The following is a 23,919-nucleotide window of genomic DNA, read 5'->3' as shown; positions in this document are numbered from 1 at the left end:
GTCAAAACTAACTTTGGCAAGAACTGCTTCAAGGAAGTAATGTTATAGAAGTCAGGGTACACTAGATTGAGAGAAAGGACACAACTCAGGAAATAAACCATGGGAGAGTTTTTTGTTTGTTTTTGCTTTCTTGTGGGGCTGGTCCTAGACTTGAACTCAGGGCTGGAGCGTTACCATTAAGTTTCTTTTGTTCAAGGCTAGCACTCTACCATTTGAGCCACAGCACCATGTCCAGCTTATTTGGTACTTTAGTGGACCTAAGATTCTTACAAATTTTCCTGCCCAGAGTGGCTTTGAACTGTCATCCTCAGATCTCAGAAGGCTGAGTCATCAGTGCCCTGCTCTGTGTTCTTTTTTAATTTGAAAGAGCATGAGGTTGAATATAGAAAACAAAGTAATAATAATTGAAATAGGTCACTGTAGAGTTATGAGATGCGATTTGACTTTGAGTGCAGTTATGTACTGATAAGTCAAAAACGCCACCAGCCATTGTACACTATATAGCACGATACACTGTAGAGTGTGGGTTGAGTCTCTCCTGGAGGTGTGGCTGCTTGGAGCTATGGCTGGCCACTGCTGCCTCATATCACTTATCCTTAACCTAGGAAAACAAAAAATGGCAAGTAGTTTCTGCCAAATACATCCTGCTCTCACTTCATCATTGAGTTGAAAACTCATAACCCAAGCCATGGAGCAATGGAGAGCATCTGGAGGCAGGGCAGATGGAGGGGTGATGCTGTTGTAAGAGGGTCCTTTCCTTTATTGTAAGATGGCAGTGGCAGAGGGGTGTGGAAGGGACTTCAGGGTTGGGCTTTTAGAGTTGAACTATTGATGGCGTAATGGCGTAATGAAGCAAGGTCACCTGCATAGACTGAGAAGAATGGTGGAAGTTCTTGGGTTAGAGTGTGGAAAAGGTATAATCATTTGGACTGTGAGAGAGCAGTATTGACTACAAAATTTAATTGGAATCCTGGGGTCAGTTTGAGATTGATTTTCTTGTGGTTTGCAGTGTTCAAAAGTTTCAGAGCATGGTGAAATTATGGGATCATGAAGTGTCTGATCTTATCAGTGTATAAGTTCATAGTTTCATGTGCTATCAAGCTTAAAGGCCTGCCTAGCTGCAGTTGAAAGCTCTGCCTATCTGCAGTTGAAAGCTCTTGAAGCATGACTTTGAATAGTATAGTTTTCTAGTTTCCTCTGCCTCTTTCTCTGTTTCTCTCTGTCTCTGTCTCTCTGTCTCTCTCTCTCTTTGCTCCCTGACTGCCATGAGATGAGCAGCCTTGTCTACCACAGCTTCCTACTGCCATGATATTCTGCCTGACCCCAGGCCCAAAGAAATGGAGCCAGCTGATGTTGGCCTAAAACCTCTGAGCCATGAGCTAAAGTACAAGTTTTTCTTTTTAAATGAATTTTTTTCAGGTATTTGTCTTTCACGGTAATGGAATGCTACATAAAAGGATGACCATCAGTTGTTAGGTAAACCAATTCTACTACCTCAAGTGGCTTTCTCTAGCAGCCAACTAGATAGCATACCTATAGGAGAGGCCTGCGGAGCTTTGGCTTTGAGAGATCCAGGTGGCCACAGGTCATTTTGGTAGCTGTTCCCTAAGAAGATGGGCACATGGGCTGGTGACTACAGGGCTTGGCTCACCAAACCTGCAGAGCTATAATTTAAGCCCACAAATGACTGTCCAGTAGCTTGACAATGCCTTCTAGCAGGAATTGATTTTTTTTTGTTTAAGAAAAATTGATAACACTGTAGAGGTGGGGAATCCATTTATTCATTTGTCTTAAGGAAAAAATGATAGATCATATCAAGTTCAGTGAGTCTGACTTGCCAAAGGTAGAATATCGTGACACTTAGCCCATTTATCTCAAGAAGCTAAAACATGTTTCTCTCACTTATCTACAATACAAAAAAAGAATTCCACTTAAAGTTTGTTTAAATACCTAGGAAATCAGGTTGAGTTAAATTAAATTGGCATTTATTTGATGAAAACGGTATCATCCCGAAGTACTCATGATAGTTCAAGCTGCTTTCTTTTTTCCTTAAGACTTTCCTTTCACCTAATCTATTTAGTCTCTTTTCCAGAATAGCTTTTCCAGAGTAGCTAGTGCTACAAGAATATGTATATATGGATTTAAGAAAATTTGGTCTTAGGGGATGGGAATATGGCCTAGTGGTAGAGTGCTTGCCTAGCATGCATGAAGCCCTGGGTTCGATTCCTCATCACCACGTAAACAGAAAAAGCTGGAAGTGGTGCTGTGGCTCAAGAGATAGAGTGCTAGCCTTGAGCAAAAAGAAGCCATGGACAGTGCTCAGTCCCTGAGTCCAAGCCCTAGAACTAGCAAAAAAAAAAAGAAAGAAAGAAAACTTGTTCTTAGACCTGAAGACATAAAATATAAAGGGACAACTATTTACTTTTTAAAAAGTCAATCTTTTATAAGAAAATCTTCATAAATAGCTCACTTAAATCATTATAATTATGTGTATGCGTGTGCACATGCATGTATGTGCCTGACCTGGAGTTTGAACTCTGGGCCTGAGCACTGTCCCTGAAGTGTTGGGTTTTTTTGTTTGCCCCAAGACTACTGCTCTGCCACTTGAGCCACAGCTGTACTTCCCAGCTTCCTGCTGGTTAACAAAGATAAAATCTCATGGACTTTCCTGCCCCACCTTGCTTTAAACCATATTCCTTAGATCTCAGCCTCTTGAGTAGCATTATAGGCTTGAGCCACCAAGTGCCCAGCATTAAATCATTCATATTTTTTAAAATGTGAGTTATTCAACCTTCAACAGTTACTTAATAGACTGCTTACTGTGTGTGCTAGAGAATACAGTGGCAAGTAGGACACACCAGCTCCCTCCTAATGAAGCTTATACATTACCCAATGAGAGATTGGGTAACTGATAAACAAAAATGTTCTGCAGAGAAATGATAATAGGCATATGGAACTGTAACCCTTCTGTACTTCACTTTGACAATAAAGGAGAGGAAAAACTTTTAAAAAAGAAATAATAATGGGCTAGTTATGCAGCTAGTAATGGTTATCTAGCTGGGGAAGGCCTTTATAGGGACAGTCATTTAAGTTTACATTATATTAATGAGCAGGATTTTGTGTTCTTTTATTTATTTATTAATGCTGAACATTTGGACCCACAGCTTTAAGCATGCTAAGTATACACTCTATCAAGGAGCTCTCTACATTTTAAGGATCATCTCCAATATTATTATTGTTATTTTTATTTTTATTTTCATTATTATTGTTAGCCAGTCCTGCTGTTTAAACACATAGCCTGGATAATGTCCCTGAGCTTCTTTTACTCAAGTTTAGTGCTCTACTACTTGACCCACAGTGCCACTTCTGGCTTTTTCTGTTTATGTGGTATTGAGGAATGGAACCCAGGGCTTCCTGCATACTGGGCCAGCACTCTACCACTAAGCCACATTCCCAGCCCCCTGTGTTATTCTTTACAGCTTTCTGCAGCAGAAGTGTTTTGGTAGCTTAGGAAGATTCATCATGAGCTTCAGTATTCTTTTGAACACACAGATTTCATCTGCTTGCCTAAGGTTGGATGAACTGTTGGAGAAATGCCATCCACGACACAGCAGCGATAGGTACTGAAGAGAACAGCCAACTCAGAAAAAATCTTCACAGGACATCTTTTGCCATGTTGTTATAAGCTGTGCTTGCAGGTTTATAACCAGGCTGAACTTGAACTCATGAACCTCTAATCTCAGTAGCTGAGATTATAAGTGTGAGCCACCACACCCTGTGTATATATGCGTATACATGCATACCTGCTTTCAGTGGTTTCTATTACCCAGGATTCTGAAATTTGAGTAGATCCTACATTGATGTGTTCATTATACTAAAGATGCTAGAAGTTAAAATTGTATTTACTGAAATTTATTGCTCTTAACTAGATAAAAGTAGGTAAAAGCTTTGCTTTTTTATTGCATTCATTTTCTTTTTCTTTTTTAAAAAATTTACTTGTATTTATTCTTATTTGTTGGGTTCCAAGCATATTGCATTCATATATACACATATAATATATATAACATATTACATATATTGAGTTTTTATACAAAATATTGATTAGAACTATATGAATATTTGTCCCTGAGTTATTACAACTTGACAAATACTGTCTTATTTTTTAAAATTTTTATTGTCAAACTGATGTACAGACAGGTTACAGTTTCATACGTTAGGAATTGGATACATTTCTTGTACTGTTTGTTACCTCCTCCCTCATTCCCCCTCCCCCTCCCCTTTTCCCTCTCCCCCCATGAGTTGTTCAGTTGATTTACACCAAACAATTTTGCAGGTATTGCTTTTTAAATTCAAAATTTCTGTAAAGACCTCTAGTTTAAATGACATAAGTATTGTTGACCTAATTATAACATCAGTGTATCACAGAGACATTCTCCAAGAATACTGATGTTTATTTGGGAACGGCAGAGAATTGTGATAAGAATGCCTACATAGGAAACTACAGACAAAACCAAAAATAATCAGACAAGGAGGGTGTGAAAAACAAATAAGAATTACATCACATATTTTGAAAGGATAATCAGCGATAAATGATTAATAACAAGAGTTCCCTTAGTTCTAGGTTGAACCAACAATTATTCAAACAAGTATTTTTTCCCATTTATTGTCAAAGTGATGTACAGAGAGGTTACAGTTTCATATTTTAGGCCTTGGATACAGTTCTTGTACTGTTTGTTACCTCCTCCCTCAGTCTCCCCTGCCCACTCCTCCTTTCTCTCTCCTGCAATGAGTAGTTCAGTTGGTTTACACCAGATGGTTTTGCAAGTATTGCTTTTGGAGTCATCAAACAAGTACTTTTTGTATGGTTGTAGTAGAGTATGGGAAAGCTTACGGTTCTGTCTCATGTAATATAATTCCCATTAGACACCAAGTGTAAATCTCTTCTTTTTTAAACTTCTAAGTATAGAAAGTCTGTGTCAGTCTTTTTACATTCTCTTTAAAGAAGACAAAGACCCTCTAGAGCACCAGCCCTTCCCCATGCCTGGCCCTGTGAGAGCCACTGTGTCCCTGTGATAAAGGGGGAAGGTGACTACCACCTGCTCCTAATTCACACTCCTCTACCTATGGCTGCAGTTCAAAAGGCTATACTGACTGCAAAGGAGGTGGGGCGGGGGGAGAATACTGGGGATTTCTAACATTTTCCTGTCCTACAAGACAAAGGAAACTGGCAGTAAGGTATTCTAAATTTTAAGGAATTAAAAGAAATTAAGATTTCCACTGCTCAATATGGGGCAACTGCTCCCTTTACTTTATCTCTAATTTGGCCCAGCAGGCATTATGCCCAAGGGATTGGAAGACAGTTGCTTGGGCCTGCCTCAATGGGGGCGATTATTTGTTATGGAGGGCAGAATGGATGGAAAGGTCTGATCAGGTGGCATAATACAATAATCACACCAACATCCCTGTATCCTATGACATGCTGGTGGGTGCAGGTGAATATTCTGACGTTCAGCAACAGATCAATTACCCAGAATTTGCTTATGGGAAAATTAATTAATGTGCAACCAAAGCCTAGAAAAAGCTTCCTACTTCTGGGGCCAGGGCTGAGGAGTTGTCTAAGATCAGATGGGCTGAATGGTGGTTTTTAAGACTTTTCTTTCTGCATCAGTAGGGTTAGTAATGAGCAGGTCAAGGGCTGGGAATATGGCCTAGTGGCAAGAGTGCTTGCCTCTTATGAAGCATGAAGCCCTGGGTTCAATTCCCCAGCACCACATATATAGTAAACAGCCAGAAGTGGCTCAAGTGGCAGAGTGCTAGCCTTGAGCAAACAGAAGCCAGGGACAGTGCTCGGGCCCTGAGTCCAAGGTCCAGGACTGGCGACTGGCAAAAAAAAAAAAAAAAAAAAGAAAGAAAGAAAGCGATGAGCAGGTCCAGCTGGACGATGAATGGACTGTCTATTCAGGTGTTATTGATAATAATTATACAGGAAAAATTTAAGTCATGGCTGGATTGGAAAGGGGAACCTTGCTTGTTTCTGCACATTACTCAATTTTACTTCCTTTAGTTCCACTTTTTACTGAGTCTCTTCAACCTAACCAGGGAAAGAGAGGCTTTGACTCTCCAAATAAAGCCTTTTGGCTTCAGAGAATTGGACAGGAGCAACCCATATTAAAACTTTATATGGGATAAAAGCTTTTTACAAGCTGAGTTGACACCAGAGCTAATGTTTCTCTTATACTTTGTCTACAGTGCCCCCCCTCCTGGCCAAAAGAAGATAGCTTCACCCTGCTGCAGGGTATAGGAATGTCCAAAGTTACTCAAAGTTCTGCCACGGTATGGTGGCTAACCAAGGAGTCATTCAAGTGTTTTTCAATCCTTTGTTTTGCTTGACTTCCCAGTAAATCTATGGGGCAGTGGTGTGCTGTCTCAGATGGGTGCTTACATTCACAGTCCCAGTCAATTGGTTACTCAACATATGCTTAATCAAAGGTATGATGGGATGTCAGGTCTAGGACCAGAAGAGAAAGGAGACTGAACAGTTGCAAACTCTTAATAATTTTTAAAAGTTACTGGGGGACATTAATTGGATTTGCCCCCCATTAAAAATTACTTCCAAACAGTTACAACCTCTTTTTCAGATTTTACAGGGAGACTCTAATCCAGCCTCTCCAAGATTTCTTACACCTAAAGTGGTTGAGGCCTTAAAAGTCATTGAGTGTACAATTAGTGAGACCCAACTTGTACATGTAGATTATTCTCAATCTATGTTTTATATATTTTAAATCCTAGTAAATTCCCTAGTGCTATTCTTTGGCAGGATGCTGTCATTGCTTGGATTTTCTGACTTTACATTCCATGAGTGTAATTGACCCTTTGATTGCTTTGATTTCCTCACTTATTTCTAAGGGATGCAGGCTCTGTATTCAGTTGGCTGTGTGTGAGCCTGATGCCTTAGGCCTACGTATAAGTGTCGGGAGCCGAGCTAGAAGCTAAGCTCATCCTGACCTCTGGCTGTGCCAATGTCGCCAAGATGTCGGGAGCCAAACCTGCACCTAGGTTCATTATCACCTCTGGCTGTGCCGTTACTGCCAGGATATGCTAAAGGCAAGGACAAGTGTTCACAGCCACTATCAATTGCTTTGCTATGTCCCCACCTTGCTATGTCCGCTGGAGTAGATTCCTATGTTAATCAACCTTGTCCTGTGTCTACTGTAATCAAATGTTGCAAATTTCAAAGCCTCTTTATGTTCTGGAATTTTAACAATCCTAGGCTATTCCCTGGTTCCAAAACTGCATATAAGCTGGGAGTGAGAATAAACTGTGGCTGCAGTCTTGAGTCTCAATCTCGAGATGCAGACCTCCCGTACCCCATCTTTGTCTCTTGTCTTTTTTCTCTTGCCTTATTTTTCCTTTTCCTTAATCCTCGCCGCCCCTCAGTCAGGATTCCTGTTTCCCTGCCGGCTGGCCCGGCAGGTTTGGCGCCTGGAACAGGGACTTGAAGGTCTGGGATCGACGGCGGAGGACCCCCGCTCAGGTAAGGACATCCGAATACTTGGGAAGGAGAGCGGGAGGAGAGTGTATTGTCGGGAGTAATAAATTATGGGATAAAGTATAGGCTGCATGCTATACGTGCAGGCCCCCAAAGGCATGCTTAATGCCCGGGCAGTGAAAGTTGGCCAATGTAACTTAGAACGTTTCTTTTACTTTATTGAGGAAGCATGCCCCCAGTTCCTGGAGGAAGGAACCAATAACTTAGAAACTAGCTAAAAAAAAAAAAAAAAAAAAAAAAAAAGGGAACATTATGATGCAACTGGCCCTGAGAAAACCTCAGTAGATGCTATTATTCTTTGGTATCTGGTCTGAGATTGCTTAGATCTTAGACATGAACAGATTAAATTCGATCAGTCGATAGGAGAAACTGAACAGGGACCTGATGAGTGTTGCCCAGCCCCGGGAGCATATGCTGCTGCTCGGGAAGAGCTGAGAGAATTAACAAAGACCTGAACCCACTAGGCTAGACATTAAGGAAGACTCAGATGGCTCAGACACTGAGGAGAAATTATGCAATGAGCCTACTAAAGATAGATTGACCTATGTTGAAAATATGTTAAAATCAGTTATAGCTCCATTATCACAGCTTCATCCAGAACAACAAACTCCTTTAAAGGGAGATACTGGTGAGCCCCGCAGACAGTCCTGGCAGATTTACAGCTCTCCTACGTGCAGGCTGCTAGCAGGGGGAAGGGACCTGAGGCTAGGGAAATGCTAACACCACCGAGGTAACTTCTCCTGACCCAGCGCTCTATTTCCATCCACCAGGACAGATTTGAAACCCCAACCAGGGTGAGTGACCATTAGACTGGAGCTTACATTTTTCCATAAATCCACTGGGCTAGGTCAAGGAGATCAGCAATTGTGGGTGCTTGGAGACAACTGATCTCTAGTTCAGCTCAGCTGGTTGCTCCTCAAGTCTAAATTGTTTCAGGAAAGCTGCTCAAGTGTGAGCCCAATCTTATATATTTGGAATATTTTGCAGGACTTACCTAACTTCTATGAGCACTCAGGCAGATGAAGTTCTCTCTGTCTCTTTTTCTGCCTCCCTATAAACTCTGCCTGCCTGCCTGTGACATAGGATGGGTATTGATATTTGTTTAACATCTGCTTTAAAAGACTCAAAGAAAGGTTTTCTATTCTTGTTATTGATGGTTAAGTTTTGGAGATTCAGTAAAATTCTGCTTGTTTGGCTAAATCATAAGCTTTCTCTAGCATTGAGCACATGGTAGACAATATGACTGGTTGGAGTGAAAGCCTGCCCATCCCCCAGGTGACAAGCATGCCAAATTCCTGGAGGCTGGGCAGAGACTTGGAGTCCTGTGGCCTTGCATTTCAAAGGTGCCTTACAATTCAAATGCTGAAAGATGAAGGTGTCATACTGTGAGCTCACTGTCTGTGTTCATATCCTGTCTCCCATATGCTCCCTTTGAGAGCTAAACTGGTTTCTCAAAATTTGGCTTCTCGGATGATCTGAAAATTTTGGTTTGCTGAAGAGATTTTTTTTGTTGTTTACTATCTAACCACATGGTTCTAGAATATAGGCAAAATAATATCATTTGCCACTGGAATTCCAGAAAAACTTACATGGCCAATTAAAGAACAATTCTAAGCGCGCCCCTAAACGTGTGCACATTGTCTGTATGTGTATGTATGTCTATGTCTATGTGTTGGTAAAACTTAAAAACAAAACAAAAACAGGTTTTAAACCCAAACTGATCATGTTTGGGAGCAAACAAATGTGTCTAAGAAAAACTCCAAAAGGTTCTAACATTCAGCACGTAATACAAGTACAATAATGTACAAGCAGTGTGTTATTCTTTATGTCTATCTATGCTAAGAGTCAAGTGTACATCTAATCCTGACAATTCTTTGGTATAGACTAAGATTTTGCTTCTCCATTTTTTTTCCTCTTTTTTCGCTGTGCTCTCATGAACTCTTTAAGATCAAGGGACCAGAGTCATTTTAAAATAACTGCACAGGTGTGACTATTAACCTAAATTTTCCGGACCCCAAATTAACATTTTGCTTTATAGGATACAGGTTGACATGTGTGCTAGCTGAGTGGACCGTGGCAGTCTATGAAAGCTGCCTCCACAGTCGGCTTCCAAACTGGGAGTTGTTTGTGACTCAGAAACTGCCCTGGCTGCTACAGAGAGCAGACTTGGTTAGCCTTCAATCTGTGTGGATTTTGTGACTAAAAGGATGGTTAAAGGCCCAAGCCTTCTAAAATCTGTTTAAAAATGCCCTTAACCAGTCTGTGTAGAAATTTACAGGCAACAAGCAGGAAATGTGACAGCCTATCCAGGGAACTCTACAGAATTATCCAGATGCAAACCATCTCTCCTGCTGGCCTGCTAATTTGGGATGGAAGACACAGCCACTTCAGATCCACTGAAGCTGAGACTTATTGTTATTCATTTGTTATCTCATTCACGTGCCAGTAAGGTAAGGTTAAATAATATGACTAGATTTAATAACACGTGGACCCCATTCAGTCTGCCGTTCTTTAAGTGTTACAGCACAACTCTGGCAACTACTTGGTGGTCAATTCTTAGCAACTTAAAGGTAAACTCTACTCCTTTTGTTCTCCTATTGGTTTAATTGGAAATAAAAAGGGCTTTTATGGCTAAGACTCTTTGGATAGTTCAAAGCCAGCCCAGGCAGAGAAAAATAAAAATCCCTCTTGGTCATATTTTGGGTCCTTATTATTTTACTAGTCAGAAATTACAGGTTAAGACTTCTCATTTGCATACTTTGCATGATTTTCAAAAATTTCTGGGAGATATTAATTGGCTTCGCCCTTATCTTAAATTGTCCACAGCTGAATTAAAACCCTTGTTTGATCTATTAAAAGGGGAAAAAGGAGTTTTGGGTCCTCAGACATATTTTGGGTTCAAAACATAAACTGGGAAAGGCCCGAGCTTACAATTTATATACAAGAAAAGCCCTTCCGAGGTCTGTTAGATACAGGAGCAGATGTGTCTGTGATAGCCAAGAGACATTGCCCTTCCAACTGGCCTGTTACTGTGTCTCTTACATCCTTGCAGGGGATTGGCCATGCCACAGACACCCAACAAAGCAGTGCCATCCTTAACTGGAGAGATGGTGAGGGGCATTCTGGGACTTTCCAGATCATTTGCCCATAAATTTGTGGGGCAGAGATATTATGGAAAAAATGCGAGTCTATTTGTTTAGCCCTAGTGACGCAGTCACTCGTCAACTCCTAAGTCAAGGGCTACTGCCTTCAGGAGGATTGGGAAGCCATCAACAAGGAATTAGAGAACCCATTCAACCTCAGCCCCGACCTCCTAGACAAGGGCTGGGATATTTTTAACGGGGGTTGCTGCTCGTCCTATCCCTCATGCCGATCCTATCACATGGTTATCAGACACTCCGGTGTGGGTGGATCAATGGCCCCTATCAATTGAAAACATTGTTGTTGCCCAACAGCTGGTGCAGGTACAGCTGGACTTGGGCCACATTGCTCCTACTACTTCCCCATGGAATTCGCCTATTTTTGTTGTTAAAAAGAAATCTGGCAAATGGAGACTCCTACAGGATCTCCGGCGAGTGAATGCCACCATGGAACTTATGGGGGCATTACAACCGGGCTTGCCCTCTCCTATGGCAATTCCTCAAAATACATACAAAATTGTAATTGACTTAAAAGATTGTTTTTATAACATACCTCTTGCTCCTCAAGATTGCAAACGCTTTGCATTTAGTGTCCCCTCTACAAATTTTAAAGAACCCATGAAAAGGTACCACTGGCTAGTGTTACCCCAAGGCATGGCGAACAGCCCCACCTTGCATCAAAGCTTTGTAGCATGGGCTCTCTCTTCTACTCGCCAAAATTTTCCTTCTGTTTGGTCTGTTGAAGGGGGACCCTGACCCTATATCTCCCAGAGAAATGACAACTGAAGCAGCAAAAGCCTTGAGCATAGTAAATTCTGCCATTTCTTCCCAACATGTAAATTATATAGATTACTCAGCCTCTTGGGAAGCTTATATTTTAACTATATCTCATTCTCCAACAGCGGTCCTTTGACAGAAGGGACCCCCTTTTGTGGTTTTCCTTGCCTGCTACTCCTTCAAAAGTATTAATTCCTTATTATGAATTGGTAGCCACCTTAGTCCATATGTGCCGTGTGGAATCTTGTAAGTATCTTGGACGAGATCCACAGGTTATTTATATCCCCTATACGTTACAACAGCAAAAATGGCTTTATACTCATTGTGATTCCTGAGCCATTGCTTGGGCCAATTTTGTGGGCACAATTTCACATCATTGTCCCTCCAACAAATTACTTCACTTTGCCTCTTCTTACCATTAAGTGAGGACAATGCTATTACAGATGAGGCTACCCAAATTTTTCTTTCTCAAATTGACTTGGCAAAGCAATCACATGCTGCCCACCATCAAAACAGTCGTGCCTTACGTCAGCAATTTCATATTACTCGTGAGGCAGCTCGTCAAATTGTAAAAACTTGTCCCAACTGTGCTACCTTCCTGCCTGTGCCCTCCAATGGCATTAATCCTCATGGTCAAGGAATTGTCAAACGGGCCAACGGTTTGCTAAAACACCAAATTTCTAAATTAAAAGGGGGGGAACTATACCCCTTCTCTCCTGTTAAAATACTTTCTCATACAAAATTTTTTAAATTTGGATTTCAATGGCCACTCCGCAGCACAGCGGTTCTGGGAAAAGAGAGAGCAAAGAGCTTTTGCTCAAGTTAAGTGGAAAGATCCTTTAACAAGTGCTTGGCACGGGCCCGATCCGGTATTAACATGGGGTCGAGGACATGTCTGTGTTTTTTCACAGGATGAAAATGATGCCCGCTGGCTACCTGAGCGTTGTGTTCGGATTGTGGAAACTCATCAGAATGGTACAAGCACTGACCCACTGGGCTTACGTGCCAGATCCACCGATTGTGCACCCCGCAACCTGGGAGGGAGCTGAGGTGTTTGTCCATGTCAACAGATCAGCGTACGGTACAGCTCCAGACCCTTTTGTCCAGCACGTTAAGATGGGAGATTTTGCAGCTTCTGGCATTGGACCCTTTATGCTTTACAACTGACTCCAACAGTTATATTCCAGGCTGTACTGTAATGCAATCCATAAATCATAGAATTTGGATTCCTGATAATAGTCAAGTATATAATATACAAATGACTTCATTGCCTACTGGGTTTCCTGTACATGCCAATTCTACCTCGTCCTTCATGATACCTCGCTGCATCAACTCCTCTCAAATTGTAGAATCCACGGGAGAACTGCACCCCGTAAAGTGTAGACACGATCACCCTTTTATAACCAATATTTCAGGAACTAATTCTCAGCTGACAGACTGGTCCAGAGCGAATCTCACCAACAAGTTCAACCCAGGTCTGTGGTGGATGAATGGACGCCCTCAACGCCATGTCTTGATGTTAGTGGCTTCCCTAAACAATATCTCCTGGCCCACGTCTACTTCTTTAAAACATATTATGAGTTGTGTAACACCACCTTATGCTATTATTATGGACCTTTTAATATTTCTATAGGAGCCATGTATTTCAATGTTACCTGCACTAACTGTTCTTTTACAAATTGCTTGTATAGTGGTCTTACTGATTCTGTAATTATTATTAAGCAACCACCATTTGTTATGCTTCCTGTAAACTTATCTGAAGCTTGGTATGAAGAAACAGGTATTCAAGTTTTAAAACATTTAAAAGAACTTATGCGCCCTATACGATTTGTAGGGCTATTAATAGCAGGAATTTTAGCCTTTATTTCCTTAGCTGCCTCTGCTGCAGCGGCTACTGTGGCTTTAACACAAAATGTGCAGACAGCTCACCATGTTAATCAGCTTGCTCATAATACCACGCAAGCCCTGCACTTTCAAGGCAGGATTGATGATAAGGTAGAAAAAAAATTAGAAGCCTTGTATGAATCTTTGTTGTCTCTGGGAGAACAAATTCGTGCCTTACAAACTTGGCAATGGGTGCGCTGTCATGCTGGGTTTGACTTTATTTGTGTGACCCTCCATAAGTATAATGGGTCGAGCTATCCTTGGGAACAAGTTGTAGCACATCTAAATGGTATTTGGCACCATAATAACTTGTCCTTAGATCTCTTTCAACTCCATAGACAAATAGCCGGACTAGAACAGGCCCCGCCCTTGGAATTTAAAGTGGCAGAAACAGCAAAAGAACTGTTTGAACAACTTCAACAGTATGTCCCTTCCTTATCTAATGTTAAGGGGCTGCTAATGACATTGCTTAGCCCAGGGATACTTTTGCTGATGGCTTGCCTATGTCTTCCTTGCATTGTATGCATATTGCAAAACTCTTTCATGAATTTAGCCAGCCAGCTGCATAAGGTCAAGCTCCAAGTAAATGAATTTCCCCCGAGAGGAACCGCAGCCAGAGACGGGTATGAGGCAGTGCCAGCCTAGACCGACCTAAGACAGGGCCTTCAGCACTGCTCTGAAGTTGTTCCCTAAGACGGGTAAGGCAGGCTGAGGTACTCACCCCACCTAAGACAGGCGGGTTTGCTTCTTTTAATAAAAAGACGGGGGAATTGTCGGGAGCCGAGCTAGCAGCTAAGCTCATCCTGACCTCTGGCTGTGCCGATGTCGCCAAGATGTCGGGAGGCAAACCTGCACCTAGGTTCATTATCACCTCTGGCTGTGCCGTTACCGCCAGGATATGCTAAAGGCAAGGACAATTGTTCACAGCCACTATCCGGAATTGCTTTGCTATGTCCCCACCTTGCTATGTCCGCTGGAGTAGATTCCTATGTTAATCAACCTTGTCCTGTGTCAACTGTAATCAAATGTTGCAAATTTCAAAGCCTCTTTATGTTCTGGAATTTTAACAATCCTATGCTATTCCCTGGTTCCAAAACTGCATATAAGCTGGGAGTGAGAATAAACTGTGGCTGCAGTCTTGAGTCTCAATCTCGAGATGCAGACCTCCCGTACCCCATCTTTGTCTCTTGTCTTTTTTCTCTTGCCTTATTTTTCCTTTTCCTTAATCCTCGCCGCCCCTCAGTCAGGATTCCTGTTTCCCTGCCGGCTGGCCCGGAAGGTATAAGTAGTACTACGTTTCATAGTCTGTTACAAACTTCCTTGGAATGGCAAATTGCCATGACCAATTTTCACTTGCCTGCATTACCATTATTATAGTTTGCTGATGAATACTATATTACTATCTGCTCCTTTATTTCCCCCAGGCCTATTGCTAATTCTCCCAATGTGTTTATTGATGGGTCTAAAAAGAAGGAAAAGTAGGGCTTGTGTTGCAATGCCCTCTTCATACTTTCACCACAGAGGTTCAACATAATCGAACTCCTGCACAAAGGATGGAGCTGTTTGCCACCATTTTGGCTTTACTGCAGTATTCTTTTGCTATAAATTTGTACCCAGAGAGTTAGGATGTTGTTTCTGTTTTAGAACACACCCAATATGCCATTATTCTTACTTCAGATGAGGAGCTCATTCTCTTTTGCCTGGACCTTTAACATAGGACAATGCCCTTGAAGATGAGTTAACTCAGCTTGACATGCTTATTTAATTTCCTATTGAAGTTGCCTGTGATGCCTATCAAAACTTTCATCAAAATGCAGCCACCCTTTGTAAACAGATTAGATTGACACATGAGCAAGCTGGTGCTATCCTTCATTCACCAAGTGCCCATTGTCCATTTGTTCATGCTGTTCCCATCATTGGGGTTAATCCATGGGGTTTCCTGTCTAGACAGTTGTGGCAAATGGATATGACCCATGTTTTTCCTTTTGGCTGATTGTCCTAAGTTTATGTTTCTATAGACAACTGCTTTTTACCTCCTGTCACACAGGAGAGGCTTATGAAGATGTTATTACACATTTATTTATGACTATTGCTTTGTAAATTTGCCTCAACAAATTAAAACTGATAATGGTCCTCCCTATACTTCTCAGGCCTGTAAAACATTGTGCTCACAGCTATATAGTACTCTTCCACAGATATTCCCTACAATCCCCAGGGTTAAGGTATGGTAGGAAGGACTTATAAAACGTTAAAGGCTTAAATACAAAAAGAAGGGGGAACTCAGGGAAGAACTCCCCCAAAAGTACTTACTTCCACACTACTTACTTTATATTTCTTGACTTTTGACGCATCTGTCCTTACAGCAGCTTACAGACATTGGGGCCTGATGTTATGTATTGCCATGAGATTCTATCACGCAACAGTGGCAGGAACCCGCTCCCCTTTTAACACAAGGAAGAGGGTTTTCTTGTATCTTTCCAGAGACAGAGGACAAGCCCCTGTGGATACCTGCTCCAAATGTCTGGCCAGTACCCACCACGGGAGAAGGAGATCCAGGAAAAACAGCAGGAGATGACGCTGGAGGAGACGGAGGAGCTGGAGGACACCACGACAACTCATCCACCATCACGCAAGGGGGGACGTAGAGGATGCAGACCTAGAGGACATATGGCTCATAACATCGCATGCAGAGACATCAAGAACCTCGTGAATATGGCTCAAGAGATGGCACCTGATGCTAATCCTGTAGCTGGGACTCTGTTTTTGCTTATGTGTGCAAAACACATAAGAAACAGTAAATTCTCTTGCCGCTGATATGGCAGAGGTTTTTAAAAAAAAAACAGGAACTGATAAGCCAACAAGTAATGACCGGGATGGGGATAATCCAACAGCAATTGGACTTGGTCAGGGAGGAGTTTGATCAGCAGTGTAGGATTGCTATGCTATCCTGCCATCCAAGATATACAGCTATCTGTGTCATACCTTATAAGGTGCATGTTAGTGCAAAAACAAATCTTAAAAAATATGTCTTTATTCATGCGAGGGCCTTGGAATTAAATGTTCCAGCAATTCATGCTACAAATGCAACAAGATATTTTAATGGTCAATAATAACTGAGTGGATATAGGAGATACTGCTGAGGCTTTGCATGGGTTTTTTGGCGAGGTGTGGAATGCTTTGACTGGATGGTTTAGTTGCTTCAAATTAGTGCTATCTGCCTTGCTTGGCTTAGTTATTTTAGTGTTGCTGCTGTTATGGAAATGTTTCTTACAATTTAAATGAGCCCAGGCAATAAACGCAGCCTTATAATCAGAAGTAATGCTTGCTCAAATACAAAAGGAAGGGGAAGATGTGGGAGGCAAGCGTGGCCTTGGAGTGTATGCTGCTGCCCTAACAGACATGGCGTGACAGCACACTGCATGGCCCTTAAACCACACAGAACACTGTGTGTTGTTTGCCCTGGGTCATGAGCTCCTCCACATCAGGTACTACCACACCTTTCTCATTCTTGAGAACTGAGTCAAAGAACCTGGTAAACAACTTAACCTTTAAGGTAATAAGTTTCATTGGATTGCTAGGGTGAGTAGGGTATTATAATTAGTTTAAAATGTATATAGGCTGCTGTGCTTTTGCAATGAAGTAGACTTGTCCCTTGAGACCTGTCTTTGGTGTCTACATCATGACTCATTGTCCTTACCCCCTGAGGAAAAGAACAACGATCTGATGAAAGAACAACAGTCATTGGTAATGTTATGACTAGATTTGGTAAGCAGAAGCTGCATGGTCTATGCACACTGACAAGACAATGGCAGCTACTCTTCCTAGTGTTAGCCACTTCAGATCTAGGGAAAGTCTAGCATAGATGTGACTTCATTGTAAATGGGACAGGAGCCTGAAATATATGTTGGGGTCAATTAATAATTACCCCAATAAAAACACTATTTCCTGTATAAAGCAGCAACATAAATAAGCATGGAGGAGACATCATGCAAAATAACTTTTTTCATCTTTAATATTTCAGGTTGAAAAAGCAAAAGCTGATCATTCAGAAAAAATGAGAAAATTATTGGAAGAAGTGGAAAAGGAGTTTATACTGCAGCCATGCAAAGACAGAAATTGGCAAAGAGGCACAGTAGTAAGGTGCCCCTCGCCCCCACTTACCGGCCAGTGCAACTGTACTGGGTCCCTGAAGATACACAACTGGGGACAAAAGAATAGAAAAAGGCAAGAAGAGAATCTCGTGACTGGCACATCCAAACTCACGAGTACCTTACTGGAGACCCCTGCCTTGGGGGACCTCCTCCTGTGATGATCCAGAGTGCCTGGACCAGACCCCCCCACTTGAGAAGGGGGTCTCTATAGAGGGCCCAGAAGCAAGCTCTTTTCCCATCCCTTATCTGGCTACCCATGAAAGACCACTGGGACAAAGCCCAGCTCCTGCACCAAGGGAACAAGACCAAGGAGTCCTAAAAACTCCAACCCTTCAACAGCACCCCATGGAGTGCCCAAAGCAGGGAGGCCCCTGGGAAGGAAAATCCAGGTACTTGACCTGCACCCAGACCGGGAAAGACTGCTGAAAGTGTTATACTGCTAACCCTACCTGTGCTCTCTGAAAAATAATCAGAGTAGCAACTGTCAGAGAGGACTTCTAACCCTGAATTAAGGAACTTAATCTGACACTGCCCGCACTAACAGGAGACCTGCAGATCATAGAGGGGAACAAAAACAACACCCCAGTCCTCTAGAAACTATCTCAGAGCAGCTCCTATCTCTGATACACTAAGTAGAAGAGACCGTTTTTTTTCTTCAATTTTTTTGGGGTGGGGCACAGAGTGGCTAGTCCTGAGGCTTGAATTCAGGGCCTATGTGTGGGTCCTGAGCTCAAGATAGCACTCAACCACTTGAACCACAGTGCCCCTTCCAGCTTTTTCTACATCATTTAATGCAGTTAAGATTCTCACAGACTTTCCTGCCCAGGCTGGTTTCAAACCATGATCCTCAGATTTCAGCCTCCTGAGTAGCTAGAACTATAGACCAGAGCCCCACAACAACTGACTTTTCTTCATTTTTTAGAGAATGGAATCTCCAACTTGATTGTTCTGTATTTAATGATGTTTGTTTGAGATGTGTATATATGTAATATATCATATATAATTATGTTATATCATATTATAATATAACCCTACTATAATATGTAATTATATGATATATAATATAATATTATATAACAATATAGAAAATGCATATTGTATATGATACAATTATACAATATACTAATTATATATAACTTTATATTATGTTATATATGTATATATATACAAAATCCTTTTCTTTTCAATATTCCATTTATCTTTTCAAAGATGGAGGTGTAGTTATGTAGGAAAGCATAAGCAATTGCCTTAGGCTTTTTGAGTACTTAGGATTAGTGTTCAGGGTGTTTTTTCCATTTTCTCTCTAGTTGATGTTTTCCTTCAGTGTAGAATATAAGGTTTCTCTTCCTCATTTGTGTCTTTCATTGCATTCATTCCCTGTCCTCCCTTGCTTCTCCTCTCTTGTAATCCCTCTATAAATGTAGACCTCTCTGACTCATAGATATGTATGGAAAATTCTGCTCTTCATCTTAACATTGCCTGACAACTTCATCTCTTTTATATGAGAGACAAATTTTTTTTTTTTTTTTTTTTTTTTTTTTTTTTTGCCAGTCCTGGGCCTTGGACTCAGGGCCTGAGCACTGTCCCTGGCTTCTTCCCGCTCAAGGCTAGCACTCTGCCACTCGAGCCACAGCGCCGCTTCTGGCCGTTTTCTGTATATGTGGTGCTGGGGAATCGAACCTAGGGCCTCGTGTATCCGAGGCAGGCACTCTTGCCACTAGGCTATATCCCCAGCCCCGAGAGACAAATTTTAATAGCATAGCTCCACACCACAAATGAACTCTACTTCTGTACTGAGTAGTCTGACAAACCCTAGTATCAATACCTTTGAAGTTACAAATACCAACATGTGATATAGTTTTGCATGCAAGTGACAAATGACTTCCTTATCTTTGGAAGTAGAGGTAAGCAATGAATATCTTCAAATTTGCTTATGCTTTTATCTACCCCCATGCTCCCAGACAGCTTGGGGCATGACCAACTCGCACTTTGGGTAGGAATGTGAATTTCTGTACAGCCAGGATGGTTTGATCTTTCCAGGGCAACCCCCAGCATTCTGAGAGTCTTGTTAGAGAATGGTGTTCCAATTTTCTTTCCCTATCAGACCTCAATGTTTGGTTTCCAGAGATTCCTGCAACCTTCAAAGGAGAATTATTACCCATTCTCCTCAAACTCTTCAATGAAATAGACTGGGAGGGAACACTACCAAACTCATTGTATTTCACTCACCCTCAAACCAGATAAGGAGAACTTTAGACCTATTTCCTTGATGAACATTGGTGCAAAACTTCTCAACAAATTACTGACCAGTCCAGTCCAACAACTGATCAAGAACATCGTACACTGATATCAGACAGGATTTATTCCAGTTGTGTAAAAGCTGGTTTAACATACATAAGCCAATTAACCTATTATAACACATCAACAGAAGCAAGGACCAGAACCACATGATCGTCTTGATAGATCCCCCCAAAAAGCCTTTGTGAAGATCCAACATCCTATTATGATAAAGAGCTCTGAGGAAACCAGGAATATATGGAACATTTATCAATATTATAAAGGCTGGATATGACAAGGCTACATTTAGCATTATACTTCATCATGAAAAACTAAAGCCATCTCCCCTGAAATCAGGAGTGAAACAAGGATGTCCCCTCTCTTCACTCCTCTCCAGTATAGTATTGGGATTCCTACCAAGAACAATAACGCAAGAGGGAAAAGGGATCCAAAATGGAAGAAAGAAGTAAATCTATCCCTTTTTGCAGAGGACATGATCCTATACTCACAGGACCGCAAAACCTCTTCTCCAAACTAAATATAAAATAGTGTCACATTTTTGCCATCCGGAATATTAAAAAAATGGAAGTGTATGGACAAGAGTAAAGTGTCTATTCAAAGCATTTATCTACTAAGTAAGACTTCTGAAGTTTATATGTTACTTCTCTGCAAATTAAATGTGTTGAATGACTTTTTTTAAAATCAGTTGTGGGGCTTGAACAGGGCCTAAGGTCTGTTCCTAAGCCTCTTTGTGCTCAAGACTAGTGCTCTACCTTTTGAGCAACACTGCCACTTCCTTGAATGCTTTTTTGGTGTATGTGCCTATACTGGGGTTTATACTCAGGGCCTGGACACGACAGTCTCTTAGCTTTTTCATTCAAGGCCAGTGCTCTATGAATTGAGCCACACCTCTACTTTAGAATTTTGCTACTTAGTGGAGATAAGAGTCTTTTAAATTTGCCTGCCTAGGCTGACTTTGAATCTTGCTCCACAGACCTCAGCTTCCTGAGAGACTAGAATTAGAGCTGTGATTCACCAGTATTCCGTTTCATAATGGTATTTTTAAGGTAATTTTATTTCATTGTCTGTAATCTTTCCTAAGCATATTTACATAATCCTTTATAAAGTCACTTATCTCATTTTTTTTCAGGATCGATTATTACCTTTACTTGTGTCACAGTGACTTAAAGTATTTAAAATCTCCACTTTTGTCCTAAAGGAAGGCAGAAAAATTTGAAACATTTCTCAAACATCTCAGGTAAGAATAGCAAGTCTGTCAATCGAGTCACAGGCTGCTTATTTCTATCCCCAGGTCTTTAGCCCATTAATTAATGGGGTAGTTGTTTCTTTGAGGGTTTTTGGGGGGAGAACCTAATTTCCTAGCAGAGGATCACAATAGCTCAATGACTATGTACATAAGATCATTCAATATGATGCTAGGCAAAATGAACTCCAAGATATGGAAACAAGTGGTTTTTCATTTTTCTTGTTATTTTTAACATACGATGTGAAATTCTTCTCTTGTATTTTTCTTCTCTATGACCCCCTTGTCTCTGTATTTGATTCTGGTACCCTGGGTGCTGTATATATGTTTATCTGAATTAAGGAAGGGAAGGGGAACACCAAAATAGTGAGATAAAGGACAAACCAATGCAATAGCAGTACTTACAAGACAATATGTTATAAACTAATTTACTAATTGAAGGTGGGAGAAACATGAGAGAGATGGTAACCACTTTGACAAGAAATGTGCTTATTACCTTAAGTAAGTAAATGTAACCCCTCTGTACATCACCTTGACAATAAAATTAAATTAAAAAAAACAAAAAAGATGCACTGTATTCATAAACTGCCTCAGTGAATGCCGACTACACTGTGCAACTTCTTAAAGATATTAAAATATGTTTAAAAGCAGTATTGGAGCAATTGTGGAGAGACTGGAGCTTTAGTGTATGCTGATGGGAATGCATAATGACATGGACCCTAACAAACAATATGGAAGTGTTTCCAGAGGTGCAATAAGCCATTTCTGTGTTATCCAAAAGTTCCACTCCCAAGTAAATAAAGAATAATGAAACAGAATGTCCACTTCTGGGCCTTCTATTCTGTTCTATTGAACCCTGGGCCTATTTTTGTGTCAGTACCATGCAGTACATTCAATTTAGGTAAAGAAAATTTGAAGGCAGAATATCTACTACAGTATTCATTATCTTCATGGTTCTTCCTATGCAAATAGGTGATTGCCAGAGGTCTTTTACAAAGAAATTATAGTCCATGGAGTTTGTGTTATTATACCCATTAATATACAAAATAAAAGTATTGTTGAGCCAAACACACAATGCCTTACACACATTTCATACTGTGTCTTTGATGTCACAGAGCTATTATATTTTTTCAACTAAAGGTATGATTATTGACATAGAAACAATTCTGGAACATAATTCAGAAAAATGTCCAACATGTGTATCCTACGTAACAGGGTCCCTGTGATATTTTGCTCTATTATAGATGTCTTCTTGGAAGGCACTCTAAGAAACAGGAAGAGTAGGAATATAGACAACATATTTCTGAAGCTTTAAAGTAGTTTAGTCCAGAAAAAATATAGTAATAATATTAATGAAATGAATGGGAACTTGTTGGAGTCTGTTGAACAAATTTAGAGATTTCATTCCACCAAGTATTCCTCCTTATTTTCTCTTTTGAGGAACAAAAGTAAGCTTCAGACAGAAACTCGAGAAACAGAAAAATCAGCACCCTGAAGAAATGAGAATGTGATGAAAAAACAAGAAGAGTAGGCTGAGTCATGTCCCTTAATGTGAAAAAGAAGAAAGAGTAGGTTAAGTCATGTCTCTTAATGTGAAAAAGAAGAAAAGCAGTTCTCACCTTCTGCTCTTTTAAAGGCTTGTTTAATGAGCCAGTTTAGACTTCACATGTGGAATTAAGTCACTGTCAGGAGCCAAACTTGCAGCTAAATTCATTCTGACCTCTGGCTGTGTTGTTATAACCAGGATATGCTAGATGCAAGGACATTTGTTCACAGCCACTCTCTGGAATTGCTTTGCTATGTCCTTTGCTATGTCTGCCTTGCTATGTCCCCTGGAGTACATTCCTATGTTAATTGACCTCATCCTATATTTACTGTAATCAAATGTTGAGAATGTCAAAGCCTCTTTGTTTTCTTGAATTTTAGCAACCCTATGCTATTCCCTAGTTCCAAAACTGCATATAAGCTGGAAGATAAGAATAAACTTGGCTGCAGTCTTGAGTTACAATCTTAAATTGCAGACCTCCCGACCCCATCTTTGCCTCTGCTCTTTTTTCTCTTGTCTTGTATTTTTCCTTTTCTTTAATCCACGCCCCCCTCATTCAGGATTCCCTTTTCACTGCTGGCTGGCTCGGCAGAAGGACAGAAACCTGAGAAACAGAAAAATCAGCACCCTGAAGAAATGAGAATGTGATGAGAAAGCAAGAAGAAGCTCTGCAGTTTGATGCAGTCCCATTTGTCCAACCTTTCTTTGATTTGTAGCATTTCTGGGTCTTTGTTAAGAAAGTTCTGTCCTGTGCCAAGGAGCCCAAGTGTTTCTCCTACTCCTTCGATTAGTGTTTTCATGGTGTCTGTTTTGATTTCTAGGTCTTTGATCCATTTGGAATTGATTTTGGTGTTTACAAAAGTTCAGTATTTCTGAAGTCTTCTGAAAGAGTTTTGTTCTTGGAATGGCTGAAGATGTAGGAGCAGAATTCTGCAGCTTGTTGCACAAACTAGGGATCTAGCTCATCATCAAACAATGTTTCAATCTGGCCAAGCTTCTTCCATTAGTGGATGAGTCAAAGATAAAACATGTCATTGTTGGGAAGAACTTCTGTCTACATAAAATTCTGAGTTCTTGAGAAGTAAAAGTAGCATATATTTTGTATAGAATTAAAATTCATGGCAATATTTTTCTTTTAAACTCATATTCTTACTTCTCATGTTACTAAGGTTAATATCTCTAGAAACCCTACTGAAAAATACTAAAGGAAATTCATCATGAAAAGAAAATAAGGAATCATATTTGCTGTAAGGTTGAGGGGAGAAATGCAATTTAATATTGAATTTATCCCTTTCTTCAAAAATTGTTAATCAAAAAATTAGGAGAGAGCT

At 40.8% G+C, this 23,919-nt stretch overlaps 1 protein-coding gene across 1 annotated transcript in view; it reads right to left on the bottom strand.

Moving 5' to 3' along the window:
• Positions 1 to 20,161: 20,161 nt before the first annotated feature.
• LOC125366982 (type II inositol 3,4-bisphosphate 4-phosphatase-like) overlaps positions 20,162 to 23,919 on the bottom strand; it is a 49,268-nt gene continuing 45,510 nt past the window's right edge. Inside the window, exon 5 of the mRNA XM_048367649.1 lies at positions 20,162 to 20,191. Within this exon, the coding sequence (XP_048223606.1) occupies positions 20,162 to 20,191 (30 nt within the window). The remainder of the gene's footprint in view (positions 20,192 to 23,919) is intronic.

This window comes from Perognathus longimembris, chromosome 18 (genome assembly GCF_023159225.1).
Source record: "Perognathus longimembris pacificus isolate PPM17 chromosome 18, ASM2315922v1, whole genome shotgun sequence".
NCBI lineage: Eukaryota > Metazoa > Chordata > Mammalia > Rodentia > Heteromyidae > Perognathus > Perognathus longimembris.
Note: the sequence above shows the minus strand (reverse complement) of the source record. Positions and strands in the feature narration are given on the sequence as shown.